The sequence below is a fragment of the Ambystoma mexicanum genome, chromosome 1q (genome assembly GCF_040938575.1).
Source record: "Ambystoma mexicanum isolate Mex_15411 chromosome 1q, UKY_AmexF1_1, whole genome shotgun sequence".
Lineage (NCBI taxonomy): Eukaryota > Metazoa > Chordata > Amphibia > Caudata > Ambystomatidae > Ambystoma > Ambystoma mexicanum.
Window position 1 is genome coordinate 501,660,135 of NC_090922.1, and position 13,307 is coordinate 501,673,441.

The window sequence follows — 13,307 nt, forward strand, 5'->3', positions numbered from 1 at the left end:
AGACTACATGTCTTTGGAAGTTTTATTAGGGCCTTTTTCCAACACCTTTATGGTATATATATTGACCTGATTGAAAATTGTATTGTCTTAAACCTACTCTGAACTAGTATGTCATCTTTTTTTAACCAGTTTGGTTAAATAGGTTTTCTTAAATTAGTTGGCCTGTTGATGCTTATTTCATGTATAACTACCCCAATCCGTTGTTCAATGTGTGCCCCCTGGTTTAAATCCCCAATACTGATTTCTAGAGTGGCCTTCTAGAGGCACCAGTCTGTAGGAAGTCTGCCTTAACTATTGTCCACCCCTGTGTGGACAATTAATTTGTGCAGGACTCCACTAAAGATCAGACTGCTATATGCAGGAATGCTTAAGAAAACACCAGACTGCCACAAACACAATTGTCAATCAGTTGATAAATTTATTAAAACTCTTATATACAAAAATATTTTTCCCTGACGTAAAACTTTTTGGGAGCAGCATATATTGGTGTACAACGGAACAAATTTGCGAATCACGTGGGCCCATCCTCTCGATTCACGACATCTGGAAGAGATGGAGCATATACTCCCCCCTCTGTGGCTTCCTAATCAGTCGTCCTGGATACCACATTTGAGGTTCGCTGGGACAGCGATATCTGGGGACAAAAACAAAAAAAGTTAAAATATATTGCTTTAAATAATGTCTAAATAAAACAGTTTGCAATGTGCACACTTAAGCCCTGCATGGTCCTTCCTAAGTTGCCTGTCCCATGACAAGCCATATATGAGAACGGCACATTAAGGCGAGCGCGGAAGGAAGCAGTAGACAAAAGTAAGAGCAGCGGTCCCTGCATGTGCTAAGAATATTATACATTTTAATAAAGACAGTTTATAACAAACGTCGATTGATATCTTTATTTAAGCACCACAGAGGCAAAAGAGATCCTGTACCACTCCATTTCTGCACAACACCTGCTAACGTGTTTTTTTTTATCTGGCTGCCTACAGCTGTCCATCGGTCCTACTCCGCACATCGGTCCTACTCGACCCAGCTGCCTCCAGACCTCCAGCTTCCTTCCTGCCATGTCTTTAGACCCGTTCACATCACCCGGTCACAATGGAAAATATTTTGAGACATACATAGAGGCCATTCATGGGGTGGAATTCGTGCCAGGTTCCTTTGTGCTCTACTCCTCAACTCGTTGGGCACCAAAAGGCAATGGCAGTTTGCACTGGCAGTGGTGCAGTCAAAGCAGATGTCACAGATTACAAGGATTTATTCAAAGAATTGATAGCACATGTGACAAATCCAGGGAATTCAACCCCGGCCCGCAGAGCGCTGCGGCCTTCTTCAATTCCGGATGCCAGAGGAGCTCAGGCCCGCTGAACCAAGTACAGACACAAACGCCAAAAGAAGTAGTTGACCGGCACCTGTGGGAATCGATGTCGAAGTCCTGTCAAGCTCCAACAGGAGGAACCGATGAGGAAGACTGGAGAGAACCATGAGGCACGGTTCTGCACCATCCAAAGACACTGCCTCCCCCAACAAACACTGCCGCAGAGAACAAAGTGTGACCAGGGAACCAGGAGAAGGGTTGAAAGGCCAATTGACAGCCCAAAATAAGGCGGGAAACCAAATACCCCGAGTAAGGGCGAGAAAACCTGTAACCCAATAAGGGATGAGAGACCAGAGATCCCAAGGCGGGGTACGAGAAGCAGGACGCCAAGGCAATGTGTGAACAACAAACCTCCCAGGCAGGGAGAAGGAAGAAATACCACAAGATGGGGTGTGAAACACTATGGTTCAGGACTGAGTAATTACAAGCTGACCCAAAGAGACAGACTGTTGCCCCAGGTAGAGGGGAAGAATAAAGAGGCACCGGGTAAACCTGATCTTTGAACCATCTCACTGGGCAAGTGGCTTGTGAGGAACTACAGAGACATTTGGATGGAGGTCACAAGCCAGCCACCACTTCCTATGTACAGTAGGACATACTGATCGGAATTGGTTTGGTTGAGTTTAGGTTATCCATGTTAGTGGTGGGACAGGATTCAGCATAGATTGGGCTTCGAATAGAAGACTTGTTTTGTGCTGATCAGACATCTTGACAAGCAGCTTTCATTATTGGAGTAGAATAGAAGGATAGAATATGCCTTACTTTCTTTATTGAATAAAGCCTACTGTATGAAATTACCTTGTCTGCCTCCTGAGTTCCACTTACCGCTCATACCTACAAGAATGCTTTGGTAAAATAGTTTCCCATTGTACTGCAAAGGAAGGAATTCTACACCAAACTGCAATCAATAGCTGAATCAATTGAAGACTTAATGGTGCTCAGTGAACATGCATGTTCGCCTTTGGTGCCACGACACACCAATTCAGAGATCAGTTAGTCCTACACAGCTATAAGTCTAAGATTCAAGAGGCACTGTTGATGCATAGCCCTCCCTCCATGGAGGAAGCAATAATGACTGCCAATACCATTGACCTTTCCCAATACTGCGTGAAAGGAGCCTAAAAGCAATGAGTGTGAGCGGAGGCATCACACTTCCTCCAATAGGAATACCTAAACCGACAAACGTTCTCAATCTACCTGTCATGAAAGGGGTGATGTCAATGGATCAAAAAGGGGCACAACTGCTTCAGGTGTGGAAGCAAAAATGATGTTGCAAACCACTGAAAATACCTGGCCAGAAATACAGAATGCCCTCTGCAACAAAACTGAACCCTGTGCCAAAGTCTGAAAGTCCACACACTCCAAGACTGGTAGATATTTCATTTGGTCAATGGATGCAGCATCAGTTTCAATGCCAACTAGTACTTCATGTGGACTTGGTCTATCCCTCCTCCATCAAGAAGAAACCATACTGCAAAGCACAAGTTGATGGCAAGGCAGCTAAACTACCTCTAGGCCGGCCTTGCTCGACACACTGGTGATGTAAACCTCTGCCGTGTGAACAGCCATGTAGTGACTAACAATTTTGCCCTTTCCAACAACTGTTCCTGCACTGCATAACCCTAAGTTCTTAACTTTACTAGATTTAGGGATCATATCCCCACTCCAATGCACTGGCTCACTTCGTTTCTCACCCCGGCTGGGGTGTGCCAGTACGCAGTAGTGTTATTTGGTCTCTCATCGGCCGCATTGTTTTTTTATAGACTGGTCACCCACTTGCTTGCAGATATGATTTTCTTCCAAGATGACATCCTTTTTTATGGAAAAACTATAGAAGAGCACAATCCCATACTCAACCTAACACTACACAAAATTCAGTCTAGCAGCAGGACCCTCCGAGTGGAGAAGTGTGACTTTTGAATGACGAAGCTGAAAACGTTGGGTACGAACTGCTTTCCAGTGTTGTGCAAACCAAAACGACGCTAGTACAAGTAATTTAGCGTGCACCCATGGACAACTGATAGACACACTTTGTTCTTTTATGTGGCTCAAACACACTTTGCAAAATTTGTGAATGGGTTCTCCGTGAAATCTGAACCACTGTGTGCTCTCGAAGAAATATGCAGCTTTTCACTTGTCACCTACTGTACAATTGGTCTACCCAGAAATGAAAGTCGACATCACCCAAAAGCACTCGCCATCCTGGCCATAGATCCCCTGCACCTGGGCTGATGAACATGTTTGCACTTTCAGGATATTTCACCTAGAAACTAATCATAAACCCCTAACACACATCCCACTCTCCAATGGCACGAAGAAAGCCTCTTCCAGACTTCCTTGCCTTCAAGAATTTGACTTCGATATATCCTATACCTCTGGATGGAGGAAGAAGCTGCCCTTCTAGACTGCATCTTCCCGTAGGCGACAAGATCAAGTGCAACGTCCATGAAAGTGTAGCTGCCCTAGTTTAAGATGCAGAGATGGGTACCAAAATGGGTACTTTGGGATCGATCACATCAAAGGGGATGTCACTCAAGGAGCTACAGCAGTACACAAGGGATGGATGGCTTTCAGAAAGGTCCCTCACCCGCAGCTTGCAACCTTCATGGAAAATCCAAGACAAACTTTCTAATGGAGGAGGCGTGCTCATGAGAAGTGGCAAGTTGGAGGCCACGTTATCCTTGCCTACTCGCCCAATATACGTAGAACACGATTGCCCTTACCACACAGCAATGGACAGAGAAGCGGAGTACATCATCAGTTCTATCCGTCTTGCAAAGGAGCAAACAAATGCCTTTCCACACATAATGCACCACTCATTGGAGTTAAATGACACAGCATTGCGTGGGAAAACGTCAGGATCGACTTTACTGGTGTAGTGAACTTCATGCCAGTACTCCAGCGAAAGCATTTCTGATGGTTGCATCTGCTTAGATTCACATGCTTTGCATAGTCCGACATCCAGTGGTCACTGCAGAGTATTGCATCTTGTTTTTCGAAAGTTGAAAAGGGGATGTCGACATAGGCGTGTCTGTAATACTATCCCTATAGTGACGTGCCTCAAACGGGATTGAGGCATCTATTTGTATGGGCGATCATGACTTCCTTCACCATTTCATTTCTTGCCTGTGGGTTATAATTTGAAGGGTGCCCAAATACTTGGCACCCATCAAAGGGGTGCACTTCACCGTACATAGCATGGTCACTTTTGTGCAATCGATGGGGTTGAGGCACCTCAAAGCAGCTCTATAGCGCACAAAGGAAACCTGCAGGCATAAGGGTGAACAGAGTTCTCAAAGAAAGGCTGCAGCTCACCAGACGCTCGGGATCAGACTGACGCAAAGCTGTGCCCAGGGGGCATAGCTGCACAGAGAATGTCTGTCAACTCCAACACAGGTGCTGCCTCTGAGAGGTAGGGTTGCCAATACCACCCTAATTCCAACATCAGCAAATTGAATGGAACACTCTTCAATCCCTGACCTGACACCATCAAATCCACAGTCCCCTGGAAACGATACAAAAGGTTAGACTACTTCAATGCTTCGGTAAAGTCGTTACCCCAAAAGTGAAAACATTCTAGTTCCAAGTAAAGCAAAGCCCTCCAAGTGCAACACCTTATGCTTCATTCTATGGAGGCAGAATGGTGAGGGGGAGGTGTAGTGGGGAGAGGTGGAAAACCTCTATCACTCCACAAATCAACCAAGAACTCACATCATAACCACCCTCAACTGACCTACACAACTATAGAAACAACACACAACACCTGACCCAAGATTGGATGTAAACAAAGTGATGCAAGTACTGTCCTAGCCCAAAAGGAGAATCACACTACCAACCAGAACCAAAGAAAGAGGAACAATGCAAGGAACTGACCCAGGTGGTGGCATTTAAGAATCTCCTCGGTTTGCAACCTGGCTTCCCCTTCAGTTCAACAAGAAGTTTCCCCTCCTGGCTGTAAAACCACAACTGTTGAGATGCTTTCTTTGATATGATGTCTGATGGCTAGGTTTACGTTGATGGAAGGCTTTTGTGACCCCTATGGCCTTATTTGCCAGTACACTGCACCTGTCATTGTGATATCATGTTTACGTTGCAGGGATACACCTCCTTTGACTATGCATTTAAAAAAAAAAAAAAAAAAAAAAAGATCCTGGGTGAGCATTATTGTCCATGGAAACACGGAAAAGGGTGATATTTTGAAGTGTAAATCGTGAAGGTCGGCCTCCATGAAATCCTAATAAAAGGGTCGTTTTTGTTTGGTGCAGGCTGACACTTCTTCAGCGATCTGATAGAATCTTATAGTCCGGTCATAGCAGGGATTACAGGCACCCTTCTCAGTGAAGTCGCAGCTCGCTGTGAAGAGTTCATTAGCATTCCAAAGCTATTCTGTATAGACTCCACAGTAAATGCCTGGTCCACATACACTGGTTTCTTTGTTTAATTCATCATTGCAGAGTGTTCTGTAATGTGGCTAACTAGTTGATATGATGCAGGTGTGCTTGCACATTTTATCAATAAAATGCTTGAATGAAAGAATGACTTCTGTGGTTAGAAGGCAATAGGGCAGTACAAAAGGTGTCCGATTGTCTTGTGCAAGGTATGATATTTTAAAGGAGAAGGGGGGTGAAATTGTTTTAATGACTCGTTGATTTCGGGAACAAGGTGTGTTTAAAATGGATTTCAGAAACAAGGAAAGGGGGTGTTTTTAAAAAATGCAGATGAGCATCGGAAACCACTTTGTTATCAAAGAAGAATCAGAGGACGGGGCACAACAAACAATACAGTACCATGAATTACACAGTAACGGATAAAGATGTATTGAGACAGAAGGGCACTACAAAGGAGACTCCTTTAAGATTGCAAGACACTGAACTCTTATTAATATGCCTACCCAAGGGACTGAGATAATGTAGTATATTCCATCCACCAGAACAAAGGCGGTGATGGCTGGAAGGTTTAGAATGAATCTTAACATCTGGCATTGCTCTGGGCAACCCTTCAGACCATTGTTCTTCACCTGCCAAGCCAGTACAAAATGGGAAAGACCATATGCAAAATAGGCTTGGTCCCACCCCAAAAGGGGCAGTCCAGCCCGAACTGGTTCGTCACATTCCTTCTGCACAAGACCACAAGCATCCCCAAACATGTTTCTACCTTGTTGGACCTCATCAATGAGGAGTAGCTTTGGACCTCTTTTTTTTCACGTATATTCCATCCATCCATCCATCCGGATCCTTAAGCCCTGCGCACTCCTCCCTACGCTGCCCAGCCACACCCAGTGAGCAAGAACGCATGCGCAGTCAGCGTGGATTAGAGAGCATGAATTGAGTGTGAGCAGCAGACGGCAGAAGAATCCAGCGTAAGAGCAGTGCTCCCCGCAGATGCGAGAAGCCTTTATTTGATCGCCACACATGGATCCTGGCAACTGTTCATTCTGAGGATAGAGGTAGTTACAAATATTAATATAGCCTTACAGAATGATGAAGGGATCGTTATTGTAGGATAATGACCCACCACCAAGTCATGGCCCGAGGCGAAGCACAGGGCCATGTTTTGGAAGTCATTATTCTAAGCGATAATGACTCCCTACCAAGGTCTATAAGGCACTTGGTGATAGTAGCAATACATGTTTTTGAGTTTGTGTTGAAGTAAAAAAACATTACTTAACATGGTTGTCATGAATCATTTTTATTGAAACTTGGTTGAAGTAGAACTGGTTTAACATGAGCATGCCCTAGTTGTAATCTGAGAAAGTGAAAGCATTGTCAAACGATTTAGCTTTCTATTTTGTGTGCTAATTTTTTTTTTAAAAAAAGGACCTTCCAGATAGGAAGGGTCTTCTTGAAAATAAATCTTGCCTGGAAATTACATTGCTGTTTCCCTGTCTGTTTCTGAAGACAACATGTTCACAATGTAGTCAATACCAGTAGCTATTGACTGCCATCTCAGCATTCTTATTGGTTGAGAGGAGGTCAATAACGATCGCCATGAGCCAATTACATTAAAGGATTACACAGATCAAACAAGTAACTCATGGTGCACATTTACAACTTCCCAGCTCCTCACCTATCTGTGACGGCTTTGGTAGATTGAGGCCATCCATGATCTTGACAAACTCCTCCACACTCTTGGTCAGCCGGGGGTTAAGCTGCTTCTCCTCCTTCACTGAAGACACACTCTGACCTTTTGGGGAAGAGAACCAATACAAATTGTAGTAAGAGGAAATTCTCTGAAAGGTTGCGCAAAACAAAAACAAATATATTAAAAGATGACACAAGGTGAACACTTCTTGTACAACTCTATCAAAGTGGCACTCTGCATGACAAGTGACCTAGGAAAATAGCCCGAGCCTCCTATGGCTGCTTCTTGCATGGAAGAACTAACGTTTCTGCAGCCCAAAAAAAACAATTTTCACTTGCACATGTAATTTGCATACATTGGTTGTGCACAACACGTCGCACATGCTCTTGGCCGACTACTTGGGCATAAGCACATTTATGGGGAAACCTAAGGTAATGGTTGGTGCATATGCATATGCATTGCTTAGTCACAAATTGAAGCAGGCTATTGGGGTGTCTCCAGTCAGTGAAAATCATTTGTTTGGCTTCCATCATTATCCAAAACATTTTGCCATAAATGCAGAAATCCATACGATAACACAATACTGCAGGGTGAAGCATATCTGCAGATCCATCCTTCTAGTGTTACACTCTGCAGAGAAGGATCCACTTCCACGGGGGAGAAGATGGCGGACCCAAGGAGGCATAAAGACTCTTCTCTTAATGTCCCAGAACAACAAAACAGACACTGCTAAAATAATTTGAGCTTGCCTGCCCCTTGATCAGAACATCTAAGTACTCAGAGTTATAACATTGTATCTGTAGGTTACTTATTGTACAACTGGCAGGACATTTGGATAGACTAAAACTCCAGATCTGAAAGGTTCCCTTTAGTGACCCCCAACACTGAGCACTATTTAGAACAGATGCCTTGCCTCTGGCAATGCTGTTGCTTTGCACACCAGAAGAAGCATTTGGGCGAGTTAAGAGACACCAAGCTGCAGCCAAATCCCCATTTGTGCCACCTGACAGTTCAGGTTTCTGCCATTCCCCAGAATTCCAGTGATCCTGGACCCCTGGCCTTTACCTGGAGCCCTAGAGGTAGACTAGACCCCCTTTCATGCCTTACCCAGAATATTTAAAGAAACCATCTTGTGCTTTTTCATTTGTACACATTTATTTGCCTAGGTTTACCCTCCTGCAGTATAATTTACCCCCAGAGTGTTCTGCCTGCATATGTAAATACATATGTGCCCTGCATTATCTGTGTACTTTCCTTACAGGGATGGATTTTAATTGCTTGTGTAAAGTATATATTTTTATAGAACCCTGCCAAGGCATCTTTTTCATTTTGTCACTCACCACTGTAACAATCTCTTGGGCAGTGACTCTCAACTCGGGGAGTTCCTTCCCTCCCCAATCAAGGTGTCGCTCAGTAAAACGCTTCACAGATTCAGACTTGGTCAGGTTTCCAACCTGTCTAATACCACTCAGCTTCTACCCCTTGTGCCACCAAGAAGCCAGGATCAGGATCCCGGCCGGTGTATAGAAGTAGAAATATTCAATTAAGTTACACAATTAATAACAGCTATATTATAATAACACAAGCCACTAACTCCTTTGCACAACACAATAATAACAACCCCTGCACAATTTTCTTACGTTAATAGAGCAAAATATATTTCTTAATAGGCTTTCAATTGCAACAACAAAACACAGGTTGCATTTTAAATTAGATGACACATAGAATTTCTTTGCACGTTAACACAAAAACTTCAAAAACACACCATCATTACTTTATCCACATGCTCTTTTCCCCCCAGCATCCTCCTCCCCCGAGGCATCAGTTATCTGTGACACCCCTTTGTTTAAAGGCAAGGTTTGGGGAGTGGGAGTGTATGGGGCATTTCATTTGGAACAGAACACATTCAATCGAAAGGCAGAGTTTTGGGATTCTTGTTTTGGAATTAATGGGAACATTAGGTTGTGAACACAATACATTGAAATGAAAGGCAGGGTTTTTGGGATGCTTTTTTTGGAACCAAGGACACCCCTCTTCTGTAAGGAAGTCAGGGGTTACAGGAAACTATTACTTCATCAGCTAGAGTAACTATAACACACTGGGAACTAGGTGTGTTAATTTCGAATTTTAACAAGAATCATTGTGTGATCTTTTCTATAGGGGAATTAATTGAATTAATTTTAATGAAATGGCTAAGGATCTGCACAGTGTTGCCCCCCCACCCACAATTTAATGAAAATGATTAAGGCAGGTAGTTTCCTCCCCACAATGGATAGCTTTGAAATATATCTACTTACATAGGAGATCTCCATTCTTAGCTCAGAATTTAGGACCCTCTTCACACATCAGGCCTCTATTCAAAGTAAGGTCCCACCAGCCACAGGCCTCTCTCGGACAGGGCTCCCAGTTTTCCAAGCAAAGGTCCCCAGCAAGTGTACAAGTGCTTCCTTTTCTCCCTCGCAGTCTACCTTTTGCCTTCATTTGTCTGTCCTTGTCGGTCTCTCCTTCCTCCTCTTTGTCATAGAGAACTGCTGTTATATAGTACTTATGACACATCTACATTATGTCTATTCCCACGCATTAGATTGGACATTCATTTTCTCCCCACTTCTCTAGGGCCTGCCTCTGCCAGCCGATAGGGCAAGGGGTTTAGGCGGTCTAGATTATGGATAATGAGGGGGTAGAGAAATGCATCTTGAGGTCCATAAAACCCCATAATAACCGCGGAGCGGCCGCGGAGTTGAGTAGCTGCAGTCTGTGGCAGTCTACCCTGTCCATCTCTACAGAGACCAGAGTCTCTCTTCAGTTGCTGTTTCCAGTGTGTGGGAGGTCCATAAAACCCCATACTAACCGCGGAGCGGCAGCAGAGTTGGCAGCAGAGTTGAGTAGCTGCAGTCTGGCAGTCCGTGGGCAGTACGGGCAGACCTCCAAGCCATGGAAACTAAAACCCCTTTGGATCCGGAGGAAGACAGGCGCTGGTTACGGAGTGCCAGCCTATCCTACAACAGTTAAGAGCCAAGCAGGGGCCCTCGGCCCGATTGACCCCAGGATCTCGTGGATGCCCCCCGCTAATTTGACGCTCGCCAAAGACTCAAAGGGTGCAAGTACCACAGCTATAAATACTGCGCCTTCATTGATCGTCCGCGCAGGTTCCACAACCCCCCCTCTCCAGATTTCATCTGCTCTGGTTGACTTGGACGTTTTCACCAATTTGCATACCCCGAATGTAAGTGAGGCTACACAGAGCGGAGTATCGACAACAGCATCGGACGTGTTACCACAGCGAGAGCAAATTGAGGCGGTTCAAACTCCCGGCTTGCCCCCAGTCCAGCCTGTCGAAGGGCGGCCTGCGAGGGACTAGCCAGCCGGTCTGAGTTGTCCCGCCGGGTTTGTTCAAAGAAAAGATTTGCAGCTCCTGATCCGACCTCCAAGTAAACTCACCGTTTCAACGCCTGCTGACGCTCGCGGACCGCTGATCGAGGCCATGGAGGTCCCGTTTAAAGTCCTGGGCTCAGGCAACACTGCCGAGCCCGTGGTGCCGGTAGGAGTGGATAAGGAAAGGAGGTCTCCTCCCCTCGGATCTTCATCAGAGCAAAGGCGGACCGAGGTTTTATTCCACACCTCCGAAGACGCGGCACCGCCTCCAAGTGAAGGCGTAGCCAAGTGGCTCCCGGAAGAAATCACGCTGACAACGTCAGAGGGGAGAAAGATGCGCGCTCCACTCTCGGAATCCAGTGTTCAAATGGACGATTCCATAGAAGAACTGGAAATAATGGAGTCTTCTATTTCGCTGTCTGCGACCCCTCCACCAAAGAAGAAAAATAAATCAAGATCGGGACCAAAAGTGTCACACCCAGCAATGTCAAAAAACAACAAAAAAACAAAAATTACCCAACATAACGTCCAGAATAAAAAGAAAAAAAAAAACATCTGCTCTGAAAGCATTGTCTAAAACAGTCATATGCAATTCCCTGAAGGAATACTTTGTGAGCCAAGGGAAAAGAAAATACAACGTCCTAAAAGAACTCAAGGACGCAGAGATACTAGAAGTCACCATAAAGCACCCAACAGGCCTAAACCAAAGTCTACCAGCTTTAACAGAAATTAACGACCAAAACAAGGTAAAATGCCCCTTTAGTCTCCCGTGTGCAAGTGCAGGAAATCAGATGCCTTTGCGCCAGATTACTCCACCAGTACCCGCAAATTTACCATCTACTAATTCCATGGATGCTGCTCAATGCAAGGACCGGGCGCAAGCTAATCCTAACCTCCCTATACAGAACCCTTTGCCATTACCAACTCCTACAAAATTGTTGCCTTCGCAACTTCTCTCGCCTAACACAGCTCAAGCCGAGAGTGTGCGGTGACTTCAACCTCAACCTGAAGACATCTCCGCGTCCTTAATTCAGGCAAATGCAGAGGGAAACCAGACAAGCTCCCCTTTAAGGCTCTCACCACAGCAAGTAAGTCTATCACCCATTTCTAAGGACTCAAGACAGGAAAAAAAGAAGCCTGCAGTAGAAGTTTCCACCCTTGACTCCGCCTCCAGTTACACCAAGAAGAAAAAGTAAAATCAGGACAGCGGCAACAAGCCGAAACTCAAAGATTCACCTCCTAAACGATTAGACATACCAAACTTAATGTCTGCAATTACAATCGCCCTTGCCCCGTTTGGCAAACTATATGGAGGCAATAAGTGACTCACTTAAAGACCAAACAACTTTATTGCCAATGACTCACACAAAACTGATCTATCTGGAAGGATATATCGCTGCAAAAGAAAAATTGGACTCCGAACTGTTCAACAAAATTCTGCTTGCGCCCAACAGATTGGCCCCAACACCGAAGCAGACAAGCCAGAGAACCATTGAGATTAAGGACTCTATAGATCAAGGGTCCCAAACAGAAACCGTCAATCCATTTGCGCAACAGTTGGCATCCAACCAACCAGCGGCAGAAAAAAAGTCACTTTCTGTCAATTTTCCTGAATATCAGAACAAACAAAAAAGGACCTGTCTTACCCAGTTCACCCTGTCCTAACCAACTTACCCTTGAATGGAATAAGCACACGGGGGACTATTACCATCCCCCTTCAATCAAAAGGGGCACCAATTAAGTTGTCCGAAAACCGGAATCACAAGAAGAGCCAGGACGGCGTACTGATGTCTCCTAAGCGGGTGGAGAAAGTAAAAACTTCTCTACAGGCTGACAAAGCCACAGAGCATTCCGACCCTAAGGAACAAAACGACAGACTCAGCAAACAGGCCCCTCGGTTAGGCCTAAAGTGAAAGACCACAAGGAATGCAAACCTTCGAGACTGGTATCAACCAGCTTTCCTCAAGAAGAAAATCCCAACCGGGTCAACCCAAGAAAGTCCCCAATCACAGCAGAGGATTTTATGACTGATGAAAACCTCATGAACCTAACCATCCATATATCGCCGACGAGTGCTGTCGACCCACAAAATTGCCACTTTGGCAAGCAAACAACGCCCACAAAAAGTAACAAGCCTGCCTCGCCTCTCCCGAAAAAAACACAGACAAACGAGTGGCCCATACATTGAAGAGTCCCAAGCTAATAACTCCAGACATCCGAGAGGTCCGCAAGCGACAAGAAACTTTCCTTCATCTCCAAAAAATCATCAAAAAGAAACGGAATCAAAGGACTATGAGTACCCTAAACTAAGAAGCAGAAGAAGCCCGGACAGTCCCAGAAGACGCTACAGCCTGAAAAAGCAAAGAAGTCCTAACAGACAAAAATTCTCCTCACGACTCCACAGGCCTAAGCATAATTTGCCCTGTCTACCATTTTCAAGATAGAACAGATTCCACAAAACTCTGAAGCAATAACA

General features: G+C 44.9%; 1 protein-coding gene across 1 annotated transcript in view; it reads right to left on the reverse strand.

Moving 5' to 3' along the window:
• Positions 1-398: 398 nt before the first annotated feature.
• ETHE1 (ETHE1 persulfide dioxygenase) overlaps positions 399-13,307 on the reverse strand; it is a 161,369-nt gene continuing 148,460 nt past the window's right edge. Inside the window, exons 6-7 of the mRNA XM_069640854.1 lie at positions 7,442-7,558; positions 399-634 (exon numbers count right to left, since the gene is read on the reverse strand). Coding sequence (XP_069496955.1) covers positions 588-634; positions 7,442-7,558 — 164 coding nt within the window. The 3' untranslated portion in view covers positions 399-587. The remainder of the gene's footprint in view (positions 635-7,441; positions 7,559-13,307) is intronic.